The sequence below is a fragment of the Pelodiscus sinensis genome, chromosome 19 (genome assembly GCF_052426305.1).
Source record: "Pelodiscus sinensis isolate ZL-2025 chromosome 19, ASM5242630v1, whole genome shotgun sequence".
Taxonomy (NCBI): Eukaryota; Metazoa; Chordata; order Testudines; family Trionychidae; genus Pelodiscus; species Pelodiscus sinensis.
Genome location: NC_143070.1, coordinates 32,102,341 through 32,122,479, shown reverse-complemented (window position 1 = coordinate 32,122,479; position 20,139 = coordinate 32,102,341). Strand labels below are relative to the sequence as shown.

The following is a 20,139-nucleotide window of genomic DNA, read 5'->3' as shown; positions in this document are numbered from 1 at the left end:
TGCCCATTGGTCGCCACTGGAACACCCTGAGAAAAGTGGCAGGAATGGGGCCAAGTGCGAGTCAGGCAGAGGGGGGCAGGCAAAACTCATCTTGCCTTGCAGGGCCACAGAGAACAGCATCTCTCTTGTATACTGCCACAGAAAAAAAACATGCCTGAGAGAAGCGTCGGCCTTAGACAGCTGCAGACACCTGCCAAAGTAGCTCAGTTGAGAGAGTGTTAGACTGAAGATTTGAATGGTCCTGGTTCAATCCCTGGCTTTGGCAAAAGCCTTTCTCGAGATGGCTTAGTCTATTTTGGCATCTCTGGTAAGCAAACATCTGGGCTATGTCTACACTTTCGGGTTCTTGTGCAAGAAGTTTTGCGCAAGAACACATCCACACTGCCATGTGTGAGCTGTGCTTTTGTGCAAGTGCATCCATGGCGGTGTGGATGCTCCCTTGTGCAAGAACTTTCCAATGGCCATTTTAGCCATAGGGCTTTCTTGCACAAGAAACCCCTGCCGAGCATCCACATTGCCCTCTTGTTCAAGAGCCCCTGTGCAAGAGGGCTTACACCTGTTAAAAAAGAGCATAGCTCTTGCACAAGAAGTCCTCTCTTACCACGTCGTACTTTAAATCTTCTTGCACAGGAACAGGTGGGCAGCGTGGACGCTCTGCGGATTCTTGCACAAGAACAGCCATTCTTGCACAAGAACCCGCCAGTGTAGACATATCTCTGCAGTCAGAGTTCAAAGGCTGTATCAAGAGGCCAGGAATGACATCATAAAGATGATATTTCAGGGTTAGAAACTGGAGAGGGGATTTTATGCCACCTCAGAGATTGTTGACACAGTAGAACAAGGCTCTTGGCTTCGGCTGCTCCCAGCTGTCATGAAATAAACACACGCTAGCTTTAGGGTTCAAGACAGACAAAACCAAATTAATAACCCAGCTGTGGGGGAGGGGGTTGTCACAGATGGCAGGGAGTCACCCCTTACCAATACAAGCCCCTTCCTCACACTCAAATGCCTGAGATATTTATACCTTCTTACAAAGTCACAGTGGAAATTTACAGAGAAAAGAGAACAGAAGGCACTTTATCCTTAAATGGTAATCTCTGCTTGACAAGATAAATTACAAGCACTGCGATTTTGTTTGTTTGTTTAACAGCATTGTGGTTTCATGCTCAACTTGCTTAGGAAGCTTGCTTCTGACGCAGGACGCACTGTGTACGGTTCAGTCTTTGGCCAGGCTAGCGAGGCCTACCTCCACAGTATGTATTGGACATAAATATTTTACTTAATTTAAAATAAAGTTTGATCAACTAACATGAGAAAGTTAAAAGGTTTAATCTCTTTAATAATTTAAATGCAACTGCCCAGATGCAGCCCTAGCAAAATGGCTTGACTAATTATGTAATTAAGTGAGTTTCCATTAGCAACAGTAATCTACAGAAGGCTTGGAGAGGGCAGGGCTGTGATTGGCCAGCCAGGCCAGGCCTGAGCACCGCTGAGGGAATCCACTCAGGGGAAATTGCTGACAGCCCTTGACTGGAGACCTTTCCAAAACAGGCCACAAACCAGTTACACTGAGTACTTCAGCTGCCAATCCAGCCTGCAGGAAGCCTCATGAGCAAAATCCCTCAGATACCCCAGCTCTTCCTGTGCCACACTCAGCCCTGGGCTTACACACAGGTGAGGGGTTATACAGCCCAATCTCTCCAACCCAGAACAGATCCACCTGGTTCCAAAGAACCAGGCATGAATCCCTGGTCAATTTATACTTTCCATCTTACCCACAAGATCACAGTGGACCAATCCTTTAGAATCGAAAGGTTTATTAATAAAAGAAAGAAAAGGTTGAGAGTAAGGCTATTAAGGAGAATACATTGTATACATCAATCAGCAAGTTCTTGATGCAGGATCTTAGCAGAGATGTTACAAACTGCTAGCATAAAAGTCTTTGGCATACATTGTATATCAGGATGGGTCAGAAATCCTTCCCGTGTCTCTGTACTTAGCAAGGCACATGGAGCCCCCTCATGGCATTTGATATTCATTTCTGGTGTCTCCCAAGCTGGAGCTAGTTACATGGTCAAGTGACCTGTTTCATATGCCAGCAGCCATTGTGCCCTGGCTGCTTTGCAGCTTTCCACATGCATTCCTTAGCTGTGTATTGGCCACCCTGAGAACCATTGTCCTTGGAGCCATACAAATTAGCATAGTAACTCATTGCACATTCCTTCCTCATGACAGGCAGTCCATACGCAGCATCAGCAGAGCCCATAGTCTTAACTTCCCATACAAACTCCAAACAAGTACATGAATACCACACATAGAATCAGCACAACATCAGCTATCATTTGACACCTCGCATGACCCAATCTGTACAAAATTTGGGGCAGTTTCCCGTGAGTACAGCAATGATCTTAAGGTGAGTATGTTCACCTTAAAATCCAATAACATGACAGGGGCCTCAAGAAAGGGTTGGGGTCTTGAAGAAGGATCTAGGATGCAGAAGCAGGCAGATGTCTGGCCTGGGGGGAAGGTGCAGTGTCTGGTCAGGAGACAGGGTGCAAGAAAAAAAGACTGTGTCAATGCAAGCTGGGGGTGCTGGCTGCCAGGAAAAAGGGAATTGAGGAGATTGGGAGGGAGTGTCTGGGAAGGACAACAAATATTACCTGGCTTTGGGACCCCTTGCAGCAACATCTCCAGCCACACTGTCCTCATCACCCCAGAGGGAGGCTCTACTGCTGCAGCAGCAGCCACACAGACTAGGACCAGACACCGGACACCAGAGGCACCACTACTGCTCCCATTCAGTCCAGGACTGGAGGTGTTGCTGCTGCAGCCACGCAGCCCAGGAACAGCCCCAGAGGCACCCCTGACATGGCTATGTGGCCCTGGAGGCCAGCAGTGCAGTGGCAGCAGTGCCTCTAGTGCCGGGCTCAGGTTGTGTGGCAAAGACTCAGCCTAGCGCTGCCTCCTCTCTAGTGGCTACAAAGCATGAAGAGGGGGTGGGGCTAAGCTCCTTCCCCTCAGTACATCTTCATTTGGAGGTGGGGCCTGGCACTGCCTTGTGGACAGGATCAAAGTCTTAGGAAGGCTGGATTCTACCAACAGAGAAAATTTTGCTCACCCCCACTATAGGGTCTCTCACCTGTGTGGGTTCAACTATATGCAACAAGGCTTGAACTCTCGCTATAGCATTTCCCAAAGTCAGAGCAGTTAAAGGATTCTCTCCTGTGAGAGTTCTCACGGATAACAAGGTGTGACCTATGACTGCAGCATTTCCTACAGTGAGAGCAGGTGAATAGCTTCTTCTGTATGGGTTTTCCTGTGTCTAACTAGGTGTGACCGCCGACTGAAGCTTTTCCCACAGTCAGAGCAGCTGAAGGGTTTCTCTCCTGTGTGGGCTCTCCTATGGATAACAAGGTTTGACCTCTGACTGAAGCTTTTCCCACAGTCAGAACAGCTGAAGGGTTTCTCTCCTGTGTGGGCTCTCCTGTGCATAACAAGGGCTGAGTTCCGACTGAAGTTTTTCCCACAATCACAGCATCTGAAGGGTTTCTCTCCTGTGTGAACTCTCCTATGGATAACAAGCTGTGACCCGTCACTGAAGCTTTTCCCACAGTCAGAGCAACTGAAGGGTTTCTCTCCCGTGTGGGCTCTCCTATGGATAACAAGGTGTGACCTCCGACTGAAGCTTTTCCCACAGTCAGAGCAGCTGAAGGGTTTCTCTCCTGTGTGGGCTCTCCTGTGGATAACAAGGGTTGAGGTCTGACTGAAGCTTTTCCCACAGTCAGAGCAGCTGAAGGGTTTCTCTCCCGTGTGGGCTCTCCTATGGATAACAAGCTGTGAGAGGTCATTGAATCTTTTCCCACAGTCAGAGCAGCTGAAGGGTTTCTCTCCTGTGTGGGCTCTCCTATGTCTAGAAAGGCCTGACCTGTGACTGAAGCTTTTCCCACAGTCAGAGCAGCTGAAGGGTTTCTCTCCCGTGTGGGCTCTCCTATGGATAACAAGGTGTGACCTCCGACTGAAGCTTTTCCCACAGTCAGAGCAGCTGAAGGGTTTCTCTCCTGTGTGGGCTCTCCTGTGGATAACAAGGTTTGACCTCTGACTGAAGCTTTTCCCACAGTCAGAGCAGCTGAAGGGTTTCTCTCCCGTGTGGGCTCTCCTATGGATAACAAGCTGTGACCTCCGACTGAAGCTTTTCCCACAGTCAGAGCAGCTGAAGGGTTTCTCTCCTGTGTGGGCTCTCCTGTGGATAACAAGGGTTGAGGTCTGACTGAAGCTTTTCCCACAGTCAGAGCAGCTGAAGGGTTTCTCTCCTGTTTGGGCTCTTTCATGTTTACTAGGAGTTGCACTGTCACTGCAAGCACAAGGTGAATGTTGATGGGGGATTTTCTTTGGAACAGTTTCTGTGTTTGTTTTCAACCTTCTGATCCTCTGACTGGATTTATCCTGTCCTGCTCCTGGATGGTTTCCCTGCTGCCTTTGTAGACTACGCTGACTCTCACAAGTCTCTCCTTGCTCAGGACTCTGAGAAACATGCCCTTCAGATCTTTCCACTAATACCCCACATGGAGCCATTTGCTCAGGTCCTTCCTCTTGAAGACTCCTCTCACTGTTCTCATTCAGCATCCCATCACCTGCTGGGAGGGAGAGAGAAACCACACAGGAGTCATTCTCTGTGCTGAGCTGAAAGAAAAATTCTGAATGGTGAACAGAAAATGGGGGACAAACCCAAAGAATGGCTGGAAAGATTCAATAATCATGAGCTGAGTTCACCCTGCTCCCCCATAACTCTTTCCCCACCCAGCTCTCTCAGACTGGAGTTGAGACAGGCTGAAGGGCCAGTCAGACTTGATGAAAACACACAATCAACATCATGAGAACACAGAAATTGGTTTGAGTCAGTTTAGCTGATATCTCACCTGTGTGGTTGTCACTGATGATTTCCCCTTCCTCACAGCCTTGGAGATCCGGGATCTGCAGCTCTTCCCTTCGCTCCACCCAGGAGAGCACATGAGCTTTGAAGACTGGAAATCCTATTTCGGGAGCAATTAACCAAGTGCTGATCTTGTTCATTAAGGTCTGTGCCATTCCTGCTTCCAAAGCCAGGATCTGAGTCTCCTACCCAGACAGGCTCCTTCCCCACCTTCCAGAGACTTGTCTCTGGCTGGTACAAGATCCCAGGCAAGACTAATTCCATCCTCCCCCTACCCTACCACCATATTGGGAATAACCCAGCAGACTCCCATGGGGAACTGGGCGCTCTGCTGCACTCTCCAGGATACAACTCAGTCTCCTTTAGGGCCTATTGCATACTTGGGCAGGAGAGGAACACACTGCTCATAAGGGGAGAGCTCTAGGGCTTTCAGGAATGACAGACACCTCTAGCCAGGACTCAGATTTGAGCTGCCACATGAGGTCACTAGGGCTGCGAGGGAAAGGATCCAGCAGAGCTCTAGAGCCCTGTGGGCTCTGCCCACAGAGCTCTTAGCTTGGGGCTGGACGTGTCCTGCTCTTGGGCTCAGATGCTCTACTTGAGCCAGAAGGAGGCTGGGGAATTGTCTGATCAGGAGAATGAATCCTTGGTTGGCCACTTCAGGCCCTGCCTATGCTCCATATTCCTGATCCTGACTGACTGTGCCTGGGTGCCCACAACAGCTGTCAGCCCTGCAGACAGCCAGGGCAGTGCCGGCCTGTTCTTGTGGCCAGCCAAGGTAGAGACAGGCTGGGCTGCTTCTCTGCTGCTCCTAGATTCTCCTGCTGTTCAGCTCCTTCTGCAGCCTTGGTTTGACTCTGCCAGCAGCACCAACCCTCCTTTTGTGGCCAGTCGGGCCTGTCATTTGGTGCCCCTCTGGCTTGCACAGAATCTACCAGAGGCAGGGAAGGACTCTGAGTTGATGCCTTCCTTCCAGGGGCTCAGCACAAGGGGTCCTGCAGACACAGAGGCTGTGTCTAGATTGGCCAGTTTTTCCGGAAAATCAGCCACTTTTCCAGAAAAAACTAGCCAGCCGTCTACACTGGCCGCTTGAATTTCTGCAAAAGCACTGACTTCCTACTGTAAATCAGTGCTTTTTGCGGAAATACTATGCTGCTCCCATTCGGGCAAAAGTCCCTTTTGCACAAAAGGGTCAATGTAGACAGCTGAGTTTTGTTTTGCGCAAAAAAGCCCCGATCGCGAAAATGGCAATCGGGGCTTTTTTGCGCAAAAGCGCATCTAGATTGGCCATGGACGCTTTTCCGCACAAAGTGATTTTGCCGAAAAGCGTCCGTGCCAATCTAGACACTTTTCCGAAAATGCTTTTAACGGAAAACTTTTCCGTTAAAAGCATTTCCGGAAAATCATGCCAGTCTAGACGTAGCCTAAGGGTGTGTGTAAACTACATGGCTCCGTCGATGGAGCCATGTAGATGAGGCGGATCGGCCAAGGGAATTGAAGCCGCGATTTAAACAATCGCGGCTGTTACGACGCATCGGGGTTTCCCCGACTGCTGCCCCCCCTTAGTGGCACAAACAGACTCCACCAGCCAGTAGAATAGAGGGAGTTTATTGCGTCTCCAGGATACAGTACAGCATAGATGTAATCGGGTTACAGGGCAGGCCTAGGATGTCTCAGCCCCCCTAGAGATGGGGGAGATTGGGCCGGGCCCCTAAATTCCAGCCCCTTCCCTAGGCTGCCTCCATCATCCCCAACAGAAACTACTTGACCCTCCTCCAGCCCTGCCCTGCCGCCAGGGCTGACTTCGCCCTCCTTCCTTTGTTCCACTCCCTGGGAGGTAACTGGTCAGACAGGTTCGGAGCCCCTTGCATAATAACTCACCCCCTACCCTGTAGTTTAGACGCACCCTAAGAGCAGCTGCAGCCAGCCCCAAAACTCTGGTACCTGCCGTTCCTGCCTGGGCCCTTCCACTGACACCTCCGGCCAAGGCACAACATGGGCATGATGGTGAGAACCACAATGAGACCTTGGCTGTGGGAAGAGCAGCACCACTATTATGTCGCTGGACCTCCTCTCACACAGGAGCCAGGATTACTGGGGCAGATACTGCTGATACTGAGGGTTCGCACAATGAGGGACCCTGAACCAAACGCAACCCAGCTGCGCCAGAGCCCACCCAGGTTCTGTTACACAAGGGGACAGGAATCCTTACCCAGCCAGCTTGCAGCCTCGTAATTCTCCTGCATCACATCCCTGTAGAGGGCTCTTTGGCCCGGGTCCAGCAGAGCCCATTCCTCCTCAGAGAAGTACACAGCCACCTCCTCGAAGCTCACCGGCTCCGCCACGGCCATTTCCTGTCCCTGGCTCTGCAGGCCAGGGGCTGAACTGGAGTCAGACATGGGTGTTCTGCAGCCTGACAGGGGGAGAAGGGGAATTGGAGACATTTCAGAAGGGGCTTTAATCCTTTCCACACCTCCATTCCACCCAGACTCTGTCCCTGGTGACACATGTGCTAGATTCTGCCATTGTGGGCAAAAGCTTTAGTCTAGATATTCCATGAACAGAAGTTAGATCCCAAATCCACATTCATTTCTCTCTGTACCTGACTTGAATTACATTACTGCATCTGCAACAATGGGATTTAGTTCTCAGCACCCAGCGTTTCTGATAAGCCACATATTCATCTGCCTGAACATGGACATAGGCTAAATGCAGGCTGCTGTATTTAAAACCCTTAGTCTTCATTCATGGATTTGCAGCACAAACTTTGCTCTCTCATCTGACAAAGATGATATAAAGCCTTTTCACAACAGAGTCAGTGAAATTACCACCACCATTCAGATACTTATTAAACACGTGCGCTGAGTGTTTGCAGGATGAGATCTTAAGATTCATGGGATCAGAAGATATCCTTAATCATGAAGTCGGACCCCCCGAGTGGCACAAGCCATTACATTCAGTCCATTTCCCCAGGCACAAAGCTCCATTTCCCCAAAGTGTATTTTCTAGAAAGTCCCCGTGATTTGAAGACATCAAGAGATGGAGAATCCACCAGTTCTTTGCTCATTTGTTTCAGAAGCAAATCATCTTCCCTATCAAACATTCGTGCCTCTTTTCTAACCTGAAATAGTCTGGCTTCAGCTGTCCCTTATTGTTTCTCACTGAGCCTTATCCACTCGAGAGCGTGGGTAATACATTTTGATGGGGGGCCAAATGCAAAGTGGCTGAGAGCTGCACTCTTCCATGACATTAATGCAGGAAATGCAGGGTCTGGGACGGATGCTGGGATGAAGAGGAAGTTTGGGGCAAGGGTTTGGGATGGAAGACAGAGGGGGTCTAAGAGGGAGTTTGGGTGAAGGAGGCAGGCTGTGATCTAGGACACTGGATTAGCCAACTATTCATTATCTAAATTAAAGTTAGATATTTAAAGTAAGTGGTTGAGTGGACAAATAAGAGGCTGTGGGTTTCTGACCACAGAGAGCTCTTGCATTTATAGCTGCAGCAGGAGAACAGAGTTTGGGTATGCAGAGTGTGGGGCAGGAGTGGGGAGCAGAGATTAGGAGGGGAAGAGAGATGGTTGGGGTGTCAGAGGCAAGCTTTGGACAGGAGCCTTATCTGAGTGACTCCTGGGCAGAGACCAAGCACCTCAGGCAGGCAGGGAGCCTGCTTGACCCTCTCACAGACTGCAGGGCCATGTGGGTGTGTAAATACTTGACCCAGAGGGGAAGGGGCGCAGTGCTTTGTTTCTGGCCAGAAACCAGCGAATAAGATTGCTCTGGGGGTGGAAGCAATGTCTGAACCCTTTCCTCCTCCCCTCTAGGCTCACAGTTTTTTTCTGAGTGGCTTGCAGATGGAGAGTGGCATCTGTGGGCTAAATCAAATGGCTTAGTCGGGTAGATCAGACCCATGGACTCTTATTTTGCCCATGCCTCCACTAGACGTAACAGCCCTTGGGAATCCAGCAGTTTCTTGCCTTGAACTACCTGATATAGTGGAAGCCTGGCAGCTCTCAGCCTTTCACCCTATTTATTGTTTGAAACCAACCCCATGTTGAAACTGAGCAGTGAAATCTGAGCCTGAAGGTGCCATCCTATGTGTGCTTTAGCTTCACCCCTTTAGCATCACAAACCCATAGACCAGTGTTTTTCCAACTATCCACAGGCCCCCATACAGTGCCCCTGGGGCTCCTCACTGATCAGTGTATGTGATTTAGGTCTGAGTCCACTATGGTTGCCGTTGTTGGTAACTTTAATGAAAACCCCATGAAGATGTTTCCACTGGAATTTTTTCATCATTTAAAGACTCTCCACCTGCAAACTCACCTTGTCTGAGAGCTCCCAGGGATTTTCCTCTTGCTCTCGCCAGTGCAGAGGGCAGAGTGTCTGGTGGGGGAAGGTATAAGAGAGGTGAGATTCCAGGCTCTCCTGTTTATAACCATGTCCCCATGCTGAACTCTGCATTTCAATTGTATCAGAGACAGAGACAATCACATTGAATTGTTTCAGGAATTTAATATGAAAGTCTAAACTTTCATTTCCTTTCTCACTCGGGCACCTCCCAGCTATGGAGCCAACATCCCTGCAGCCTGACACCCGTCCCAGGAGAGAGAAGCTGTAAATGAGATTTACTCTTCTCTCCTCACCCCCTTCCACTTGGTTTCTCATTCACTTACTGCTTCTTATCATAACCTGGAGCCATGGTGGCGGAATACGTGGCCATCATAGGAACTTTGGCCATTTTGATCTCTGAATGGGAGGTTCAGAGTTTGCAGATCCCTGGATTTATCTGCAATCAGTTGGGTCTGTTCGCTCAGTGTCTCTAAGGATAGCAGAGTGATGGGGCCATCATTCTCCACGTGGGAATTGAGGCAGGGGAAGGTTGGCTTCAGAGGCCAGATTCAATGGTCTCAGATACTTGAACCACTTTCCTTTCATCCATCCCTTCTAGTTACCTTTGAACTCCCTCAGAGTCTCCGACAGAGCAATCGTTTTCTGGGAGAAACCTCTGACTTGTTCTTCCAGTTCAGGGGAAATCTCCTCTGGCAGCTGGAACTGCCCCATCTCACACCTGGACAGAAACAATTCAATGTGATTGTATTTCATTTATTGCTGATAAGTTCTGGCTAGTAAGTCTCAGCTCTAACAGGCCTGGAGTTAGAATTCCTCCAATTCTCCCAGCCTAAGAGCAGGGACAACATATCCCATGGCCATGAAACCTTCCCCTGAAAGGCCCCACTGCAGTTCTTCATTTCTGGCCTGGGGAGACTGGCTGGGGGACAAAAGGGGAATTGAGTCTTCATGGCCAACTCACTCCTTGGCCTCCAGACACTGAAAGACAAGAGGTTCCCAGGTGAAGGGGTGAAGGAATCTGTCCACTAGGTACTAGAATGAGACACCAGCTACTCCCTCCCCAGCTCCTTCCACACAGGTCTCCAAACAGCCCTCATTTGGGACAGACTCTTGGTCCTTGCTGCCCTGGGCTGACTGTGCCCAGTGCCCAGCAGCAACAGGCCCACGTTCCACCTCACAGTCCTGAGGTAGCCAGTCCCCAGGGAGGTGACAGCTCCAGGAAACACTTGAGGTCAGACTGATCCCTGAATAGGGAATCCCAGAGTCTGCTGTGCAACGGTGAGACTCTCAGAATTCAATGAGTCAGAGATATTCGTATCTAACATCTGCCTCTTAGAGCCCTGTGGAGATGTGGTGCTAACATCAGCTCCAAGCTCTTTCCCTGAGCTGTGCAGCGTGAGGGGAGTGAGAGCCACGTACCTACTCAGGGTTCTTCTGACGTCCTAGAAAAAAAAAAAAGACACAGAAAAGACTCTCAGCCCCATTGGACACACACAGAGGACCTCAGGGAAGGGATTTTGCAAACATGGGAAGAGAGTCCCTGCCCTGGAGTTACACCCAGATCTGACAGCTGGACCTCAGCACTTGTGATTTAGGAGCCTCCCGTCCCTGTGTGGGGAGCTGGGATGTTTCTTCCTCAGTCTCACCTGCACGAATTCACTCGCTGGCTTCTGACATGTCCCCTCCAGCTCACCGATCCCCTCACTGAGATGGGAAATCTGCACGGAGAGTTTCCTGACAGTGTCAGTCTGGAGCCTCCCAATCTTCTCATCCAGCTTCTCCAGCTGGGCCAGCAGGAGTCGCTCTTGTTCCTCTAGGAACTGCCACAGCTGCTGAAACTCAGCCACAATCATCTGCCTCTCGGCTTGCGTCCATTTCTGTATGAAAGCAGGGAAAGGGCTGGTCAAGGGCATGAATGGAGCCCAGGGCCCTTTCATGGAGAGCTGAGTGCGCAGCAGGGAGAATTTCTTGGAAAACCCTAAAATGTGTGACATTTGACTGTACTTTGTGGTTAGTAGGCAGAGGTAGCTCTCCCAGCATCTCCTTTGGGCCCTGTGTCCCTCTGAAAGGGATGTTCCCATGTCTGCCATGGGCAGTAACTTTTATTATTCATGGGCTCTGGAAATTCAGACCCTGAGCAGCATGAGGCAGGACTCAGCACCAGCCTGACAGAGATAACCAGGAAGGAAAAAGAAGGAAACATGTTAATACACCAAGTGATCAGACAGCCCTTCAGGGGGACATTCAGCTCACTTGGGGAGGATGTCTGGGAAAACCACAAAGACTGGACATTAACTCATGCACTGACATAGAAGCTCAAGGCCTGTCTACACATGGATCTCAGCCAGCAATTCATGATCCAGGAGAAACACAAAGAAGCCCAACGTCACCAGGGCCAAACAGGAGTCTGCCTGCTAACAGCCCTCCCACGGCCAGTCCCTGCTAGTTCAAAGCACATGCACCTACCAGATACTCTTGGCGTTTCCCTTCTGCTGTTGCTTTCCTTCCCAGCACCTTTTCTCTCTCTTCCCTCAGAGTCTTCAAATGGGCCTCCAATTTTTCCTGAAGAAACAGATATAAGAACAAGGGCAAACCCCATCAGATGTCGGGAGCCCATTTGTCTGCCTTTAAGAGAGTCCCAGTTTTGTGGAGCTCTGCCCCTGTCCAGCAGGGACTCAGCCCTGGACTTGGTTGTGTCCATAGAAAAAGACACAAGAAGAGACTGAGGATGCAGCAGGACACCTACGAGGGTAAGGGAAGGATCAGTGGTGGCACCTTTATAAAGAATGATGCAGGTGGGGAATAGGGAGGTAAAAATGCTTAACAATACTAATCATGTAACTGATTATAATTTTATCAGTAAAAGGAGTTTTTTAACCTGCTGACAGGAAAGGCTGGTAGCAGAAATGGGCTCTCCTGGGCCGGGGATCTCTCGCGAGGTCTGCCGGGGGTGGCCACAAAGACTGCTGGCTAATGGGAACTCCCAGCAGCTGCAGACTGACGTTAGCTGCCACAGGGAAGCAGGCACTGCTGGGGAAGTGGGGAGTTTAACCAGTAACTAGCACGGATAAGCATTAGCTCTTCAGTTAACCAGTTTGAACTCTTGCTACATTCCAGTTGACTCCTAGTTGTGTCTGGCATGGACCTGCACTTCCTGAAGTCCTGCTACGGGTGGAGTGAAGGTGCTCGGGGCCCCATACAGCATCCAGCTCAGCAACCTCATCTAGTGCAGGCAGCTGCATTGGAGTTTAACCCCTCATGGAGCACCTCAGAAGTTCGGCATCCCTATTAGAAACCTTCACTCCCTGCTTGACCTAGGGCTTTATCAAGGCATCTTTTCCTCCTCAACGGCCACACTTCATCACTGTTCAGTGATGCTGAGGGGCAGGGAGCAGTGTAAGTCTAACAGGGTACAGGGCTAAACTCTATCCCTGACGTGCCTGGCGTCTATGAGCGACTAGGTGCTGCCCCACCTTCACTTCCCACAGTTTGTCTAACTGGACTGTGACCTGCTCAGAGAAGGGACTTTCCCTTGCTGGATGTTGTGCAGGTCTCAGCTGCCATTGCAGGTCTATAAGGCAAATGACAGATTGTTCCACCGATCAATAACAGCTTGTAACCTCTTCTTCTCCAGTCCCAAGGCAACTCACTGATAGAGTGGCCTGTACCTCCTGTGATCTAAACCTTTCTGACTATTAACACCTTCCCTTGTGCAAACACCCAGTGAGGGCTGGGTTTCAGGATTCACAGCCCCAGAGAAACCTTTCCCACATGGGGTATCTTGACGTAAGTTGCCACAAAGCCAGAGCATTTACTTTTTACAGCATGTCTTGTAGGCTTTACTGAGCTGTGTCACAACTGTGCCCAGTAACTGTTAGTGAAATAATGCTGTAATTAAAACACACTGGACAGTAACTCTGTACCTTGTACTCCTGGGCACCTTCCTGTATGAGCACCACCATGTGAGCCTGGGATCTGTCACACACCACACAGATGGGAGTTTGATTCTCTTCACAGAACCACTTCAGAGTCTCCTGGTGCTCCCCGCACACCCCGTCCCATCTTGCTCTCTGTGCTGCCTGGAAACTCAGCGGCTTGGCTAGTTCCATCACATTTGCCAGCTTCCAGTTGGGCCAGAGAGGTCCCTGCTGCTCAGTGTCTCTGTCCTGAGGGCTATGGGGGGCCTGGCAGAAATTGTGCCCACACTCCAGAGTGACAGGGGCTGTGAAATCCTCCAGGCAGACGGGACGCGGCGCTTCCTCCCGGACACTTTCCACGGGAATCTCTGCAGCCATGGCTGCCTCTGGGCTGGGGAGGAGAGGTCGTGTCACTTCCCTGAGCTCAGCAATAGCCGGGCAGGTCCAGGGGCGTGAGGGCACCAGCACTGAGAATAAAAAAACAAAATCAAAATTAAAAAACGAAGAAGCCCCCAAATCTTCACTCACCGCTGCCCCCGCCAGATCCTCCCCTGGGCCCCTCAGCCACCTGCCCCAGCCAGACCCCCCCCCATCTCTGCGCCCCTCAGACCAGGGCCCCTCCTCACCCCGTGTTAATATCCCCCCCCCCCGCAGCCCCTCTGTGCGCCCCCGGCCCGCCCAGACACCCTGCGCGGCGGGAGAATCAGGAAGCCTGACGGAGGGAGCGCGGGGGGGGGGGGGGCCCCGATACCTAACGCCGCCTCCTCCCCCAGCCCCCTCACGCCGGGCCGCCCCCTCCGCGCTGGGCCAACCCCGCAGCGAGTAACGGCGCCAACGGCCCCTCGCAACGGCTCCTACCTCAGGGCGCGCGGCGCGTGACGTTACTGCGGCCGCCGTGGGGCGGGCGGGGAGTGACGGGCGGGGACGCACTAAAATCCCGGCTGCGGGGTGTAGAATGGGGCGGGCGCGCTCAGACCGCGCATGCGCACCGGGCTAGTGGCTCCGAGCAGAGTCCAGCGCCCGGGGTTTAGCTCAGCCCGCGAGCTGCCCGGCCACGCCCCCAGCGCCGCGGGGCCCCACGTGGCTTCCGCCTGCGGGAGCCAGTCCGGGGCGAGATTCTACAGGCCCCGGGGCAGCCGCTCCCCGCGTGTCTGTGCCGAGAGCAGCTCCCCTGGGGCGGGCACCGGCTCTGCGGGGGGAGCCTCCCGCGGGACAGCGGAGCGGCCCCGAACCAGCTGCTGCGCTGGGGGCCCGTAAGGGGGGAGGGTCCAGAGCCCCGCGGTGGGGCCAAGGGCGCTGCAGATTGTGAGCCCGCGCTGCGGGTCCCCCCCCCCCACGGACCGCCCCGGGTAGAGAGGATGGAGCGGTGCTTGGGGGGGGGGGAGAAGTGGGAGCAAAGGAAAGTGCCGCCTCTGCAAAGGGAACTTTTATCCCCCCCGCGCAACTTCCTCCGCTCCAGCCCCGCCCCCCACAAACCCCCCCGCACCGTGATGCCCTGCAGCGCCGCCCTTCCCCCCCCGCCCACGGACCGATCAGGGCAGAGAAGATCGCGCGGTGCTGGGAGTGGGAGGGAGAATCGGGCGCAAACGAACGTGCCGCTTCTGCAAAGGGAACTTGTATTCCCCAATTCCGCCCCCAATCCAGCCCCCCTCTCCCGAGCCCCATAACCCCCCACCCCGCAGTCTCATCCCCTGTAGCGGCCCCCGCCGCAGTGCAACCCCTGCCCCTCCCCCCGCCTCCTCCATCCCTGCGCCCACAGCACTCCCCGTGGCAGCCACTGGCCGCAGCAGGAGCCCAACGGACCCCGCCCCCCACTGTGACGTTATTGCTCCGCCCCTTGCTCTCGCTCCGATTGACAAGGGTTCCCCGGGCTGTCACGCCCCAGTGACGCAGAATCGCCCGCCTCCGTGGCCGCATCATCAGTGACGTACATTGCTCCGCCCCTTGCTCTCTAGTCCGGGTGAGGGGGATTCCCTGGCCCCGCTGGCCCGCCAGGAGTGACAGGGCTGCCCAGAGACGCCGAGGGCGGGGCCAGGGACTCGGAAAGGGGCGGGGCCGGGGATCCACCAACCAATGAGAACGCGGTAGCCCAGTGACGCGCCTGCCCTTCCTCCGGCGCGAGACACGGACCCGCCTCTCGGGCCAGGTGGGCGGGAGCGCGCGGACTCGGCCGGGCTCGGGCCCCGGAACGTGTCACCTGAACGTTCCACCCAGGCCCAGGAGGAGCCGGGCTGCTTGAGACCTTCCTGTCCTCGAGGGCCTCGGCTTGGCCTGTGGAGAGTCACAGCCACAGTTTGTGGGTTAATAATAAAGTTTTTCCTGTTTGAATCTCAGTGTCTGTCACTGAATAGTTACTGTCTGAGCCCAGTACTGCCTGCCCCTCCCCCTAGCATTTCCCACTGCTGTGAAAATTGAACATGGGAAAACCGCAACTGGGAGCATGTAACTAGATCCATATAAATACTGAACTGTTACTTTATCTGTCAACATCGCACATCAAACACAAGGAATTCTGCACAAGATTCACTCTCACTCCTTATAGGCACAGTTCTGGGAGCTGAGCAGCCCAGCCTGGTGGATTCTGGGGAACATGTGACGCCCCAGAGACTTGCCACACCAGCCCAGGGGCAGGTGCCAGAGCCTGAGTGTGGGACATTGATCACCAAAGCCTCCAGGGCTGGGATGGCTCCTGCTGGCTTTTCCCATTACAGGAAACAGCCTGAGTCAGCTCTAGGGAGGGGAACAGCCGGTTGTTGCTGGAGGCAGGTAGAGCCTGAGCTCAGAAAATGGAAACTGATCCTCTTCCCCAGCCCAGAGGGAGCCATGGCTGCAGCGAGCACAGTGGAAAGTCTCAGAATGAAAGTGACTTGTCCTGTCTGCCTGGAGCAAAATGCAGGACAATGTAGCACTTTAAAGACTAACAAGATGGTTTATTAGATGATGAGCTTTCGTGGGCCAGACCCACTTCCTCAGATCAAAAAGATTATTTACCAGTTTCCCTGGCCTACTGTTACTTAGAGCTGTGATGGCTGAGTGGTTAAGGTGTTGGACTAGAAACCCAATAGGGTTTTCCTGTGCAGGTTCAAATCCTGCTCACAGCAAGACCTGTGTCTTGGTCACAAGCCTTTCTAGAGCAACATGGTACCCAAACCCTGAGAAGAATGTGGCCTGTCCCATCAGAAAGGACACCTGCAGAAGGCAACAGAGGCTACAAAAGCAGGAGAGAACATGGATTGCAGGGTCCTACCTAACAATAGGAAAACCAGTCTGGCTTTGAGCAGAGCCACCTCCCCATGGACCCAGCCAGGGGACCAAGCGGCTCCAGTGGCCCCTCCCTCTCCCCAAAAGCCAGCCCTGGTTGGGTAGAAAGATGCTGGGCCCAGCGGCCTTCCTTCACTTGGCAGAGGCAGAAGTGATGGAGACAGGCCCAGGGGTGTGTGGGCTACAAAAGCTTCTTGTTCCCTTCTCAACTCCTAACAGTGCAAACATCAGGGAGAGTAGCTCAGTGATAGACTACAAATTATATGAGCGTTACTTCAAATCCAACTGACCATTCAATGGAAACATTTCTCTCTCCAATTCCATTACATTCTAGGTTTCTATTTTTTGGATTCTATAAATGAATACGAGTCCTTACTGCTGTCCTGTGCCAATGCCCATAAACCAGGCAAACCCGTCCCTCAGCTGGAGCCAGCTCAAACCCGCTGTGTGTCTGGTTTCTGTTTCCATCCGTTCAACAAGGGTGTGATTTGGAAGCCCAATGGCAGGTCCTTGGTGTCCATGGGCTGTGCTGTGCAGAAGAACAAGAACCACACCCAGCTGGGGAGGAACGGCCTAGTGTGTATTGCAATTGGTGGAGGAGGTGCCCAAATCTACTGGAGATGGGCAGGAGCCTGTTACAAACAGACACTAAACACCGTTATCAGACTGCTCTGTGCACATTCCTACCTTCCTTTGTGCACACAACATACATGAAGCTCTAATTACTGGCCACCTGCCTTTCACACAGATCATTGATCCTTGTGACTTTCAGGTACATTCATATGGCAGGTGTTTAAACATAATGGCTACGTCTACACTGGCCCCTTTTCCGAAAGGGGCATGCTAATTTTCAACTTCAGAATAGGTAAATCGGCGGGGGATTTAAATATCCCCCGTGGGATTTAAATAAAGATGTCTACCGCTTTTTTCTGGCTTGGGAAAGTAGGAATAAGAGATCCTCCGGAATAGGGCTTTATTCCGGAGGATCGGGCCAGTCTAGATGCTTTTTTCCGGCTTTTCCCCAAGCGGCGGACATCTTTATTTAAATCCCGCGGGGGATATTTAAATCCCCCGCGGATTTCCCTATTCTAAAGTTGAAAATTAGCATGCCCCTTTCGGGCCAATGGCTGTGTCTACACTGGCCACTTATTCCGGAAAACCAGCCGCTTTTCCTGAATAACTTGTCTACACTGGCCCCTTGAATTTCCGGAAAAGCACTGACGATCTACTGTAAGAAATCGGCCACTTTTCCGGAAATACTATGCTGCTCCCATTCGGGCAAACTATTCCGGAAAAGGGCCAATGTAGACAGCACAGTAGTGTTTTCCGCAAAAAAGCCCCGCGCCGCCCCCCACCCCTCCCCATCCGCATCCAGATGTGACTCTCGGCCCGCAGGTAGAATGGAAGGCCTATTCCTTCAGAGGCGTAAAGCGTTGAACGGACTTGACAGCACGTGAAAGAGAAATGCAAAACAAGTAGCCATGGGATCGGCTTACGCGGCAGGACTGCATTTTGCAGACCGTAGGCCGACCTTCCTGGTCCGGTTGGGCACGTCTGTGCCACAGCTGCGGCTCGAAATAAGCTACGCCATTTGAGCCGCGCCAATGGAGCTGCTTCTTTCGAGCATCTTTCGAAAGAGCTTATTTCATCTGCACCGTGGAACGTGTTCGTCAGTGTTCTGGGGAAAGGGTGAGGCGGCAAACGTTGTGGACGGTGTAGACAACTGGCAAGTTTTTCCGGAAAAGCTGTGTCTACACTGTGTCTTCCAGGCTGTGTCTACACTGGCCATTTATTCCGAAAAAGCAGCCGCTTTTCCAGAATAACTTGCCAGCTGTCTACACTGGCCGCTTGCTTTTCCAGAAAAGCAATGACGATCTAATGTAAAATCGTCAGTGTTTTTCCGGAAAAACTATGCTGCTCCCATTCTGGCAAAAGTCTTTTTCCGGAAAAACTGTTCTGGAAAAGGGCCAGTGTAGACAGCCCAGTAGTCTTTCCCGCAAAAGAGCCCCGATCGCAAAAATGACGATTGGGGCTTTTTTGCGGAAAAGCGCGTCTACATTGACCATGGACGCTTTTTCGGAAAAAGTGCTTTTCCAGAAAAGCATTCTGCCAATGTAGACGCGTTTTTTCTGGAAATACTTATAACGGAAAACGGTTCCGTTTTAAGCATTTCCAGAAAAGGGTGTCAATGTAGACGTAGCCCCAGAAATCTGTTTCCCGGCAGCCGCGGAGTTGGGGCCTACGCCGGAGGATGTTGCGAAGGCCGAGATACTGAGGCAGTGTGATGAAATGCATCCCCTCCCACCCGTACTCAAGGAGCTGACTGGGGTGACATCTGAGACATGGAGGATTATTTCAGAAAACTCGCGGCAGGTGGGAGAGATTCCTGAAGAGGGGGAAGGGGCAACCTATCAAAAGGGTATATCTGCTGTCTTCGGGAAAGCTGTGGGTACCGTCTCACGTGACTTGCGTACGAACGCGCTCGCTAGCCAAACGCAAGCTAGACGGAGCTACCGTCAGGGGGCTGCTAAAGGGTCAGAGATACCGTTCCCAGGGAATAGTTATCGACGTAGTGCCCAGCTTCGCTGGAAGGGTGTAATGAGCGGGGGTCAGGCAGGGATTCCTTGTGGGCCCGGTTCCCTTCCTCAGCCATTCGGATGGGCGGCGTAGAGAGTACGCTTATCAAGACTGCGGAGGACCCCGAGCTGGGAGGGGTTGCAGGTGCTGTGGAGGACGGGATCCTCGCAATTCAAAATGATCTGGACAAAGCGGAGAAATGGTTTGGAGAGACTACGATGAAGTTCAATAAGGCCAAATGCAAAGTACTCCGCTTATGAACGATCAATCCGTTGCTTGTGCCCACGTGCAGGGTGGCAGAGAGAGAGAGAGAGGGAGAGAGAGAGAGAGAGAATGGGAAACGGCTGTCTAGGAAGGAATGCTGTGGACAAGAATTGGCGCAGCAGGGGAGAGGACCAGGGAGAGGCTGGCTGTCACAGCGGACCACGAGGTAAACGGGAGTCGAGAGCGGTAAACGGGTTGCCAGAGCAGCGAACATGGTTCTGGGGCGCGTTAGTGGAAGCAGCAGCGTCGTGCGCAAGACAGGAAAAGCAATTCTTCCGCTCTACACGGTGAGGATTAGGCCTAGCTGGAGCATTGGGCCCTGTGGGCGGGAAGGGAGGCAGACTCATACAAATCGGAGACAGGGAATGCAGAAAAATGCAAGAGAAACTGACTGTGCGGGGTGTAGAAGGTTGGAAGGGAGTCTGCTAGAGGGGAGCTACTAAGAGTTTTCAGGGCCATAAAAGGCTGCTAGGCAGAGAAGGGAGAACTTCTGGTTCTTCTGAAGCTCGGGGGGGGGAGGGGGCCAGGACGAGAAGCAAGGGGCTGGGGCTGCAGCGAGGGCCTGCCGGCCGTTAGGGGAAACTTCCTGTAAGGCAAGCAGGGTGGCTGAAGAGGGGCATCAATGGCCTAGGAAAACGATGGGCTCCCCAGGAGATGGCAGAAATAGCAGAAAAAAAAGCCCCCACCCCCCCAAGGACCAACCAGGCCAAAGCACGGAACAGGGACCGAGCAGAGAAAAATGCAGAAAACTAGCAATGCTCACCACAGAGGAAAAAAAGAGCAACAACAAAAGCAGCAACACCCATTCTCTGTTTGGCTTGGTCATCTGTCAGTCTACTTT

General features: G+C 52.4%; 2 protein-coding genes across 2 annotated transcripts; both read right to left on the bottom strand.

Annotated features, from left to right (window-relative positions):
* Window positions 1-1,473: 1,473 nt before the first annotated feature.
* Window positions 1,474-6,043, bottom strand: LOC149523040 (uncharacterized). The gene is made up of 2 exons (XM_089771350.1): window positions 4,917-6,043; window positions 1,474-4,634 (listed from the first exon to the last, which is right to left on the bottom strand). Exons 1-2 carry the CDS (start codon window positions 5,083-5,085, stop codon window positions 3,274-3,276), a joined length of 1,530 nt encoding a protein of 509 aa, XP_089627476.1. The 5' UTR covers window positions 5,086-6,043; the 3' UTR covers window positions 1,474-3,273.
* Window positions 6,044-7,116: 1,073 nt separating this feature from the next.
* LOC149523039 (zinc finger protein RFP-like) lies at window positions 7,117-13,941 on the bottom strand. The gene is made up of 7 exons (XM_089771445.1): window positions 13,203-13,941; window positions 11,746-11,841; window positions 10,926-11,156; window positions 10,699-10,721; window positions 9,882-9,997; window positions 9,253-9,312; window positions 7,117-7,343 (listed from the first exon to the last, which is right to left on the bottom strand). The coding sequence occupies exons 1-7, from the start codon at window positions 13,572-13,574 to the stop codon at window positions 7,117-7,119; spliced, it is 1,125 nt and encodes a 374-aa protein (XP_089627571.1). The 5' UTR covers window positions 13,575-13,941.
* Between the last annotated feature and the right edge of the window lie 6,198 nt (window positions 13,942-20,139).

What these genes read in the sequence shown, in the direction of transcription:
- LOC149523039 (XM_089771445.1), bottom strand. Translation starts at nt 13,574, where the DNA reads ATGGCTGCAGAGATTCCCGTGGAAAGTGTCCGGGAGGAAGCGCCGCGT. An exon ending in AAGGTGCCCAGGAGTACAAG is followed by an intron (nt 11,842 to 13,202) that starts GTACAGAGTTAC and finishes CTGTTTCTTCAG; the next exon opens with GAAAAATTGGAGGCCCATTT. An exon ending in GGAAACGCCAAGAGTATCTG is followed by an intron (nt 11,157 to 11,745) that starts GTAGGTGCATGT and finishes GCTTTCATACAG; the next exon opens with AAATGGACGCAAGCCGAGAG.
- LOC149523040 (XM_089771350.1), bottom strand. Translation starts at nt 5,085, where the DNA reads ATGGCACAGACCTTAATGAACAAGATCAGCACTTGGTTAATTGCTCCC. An exon ending in CATCAGTGACAACCACACAG is followed by an intron (nt 4,635 to 4,916) that starts GTGAGATATCAG and finishes TCTCCCTCCCAG; the next exon opens with CAGGTGATGGGATGCTGAAT.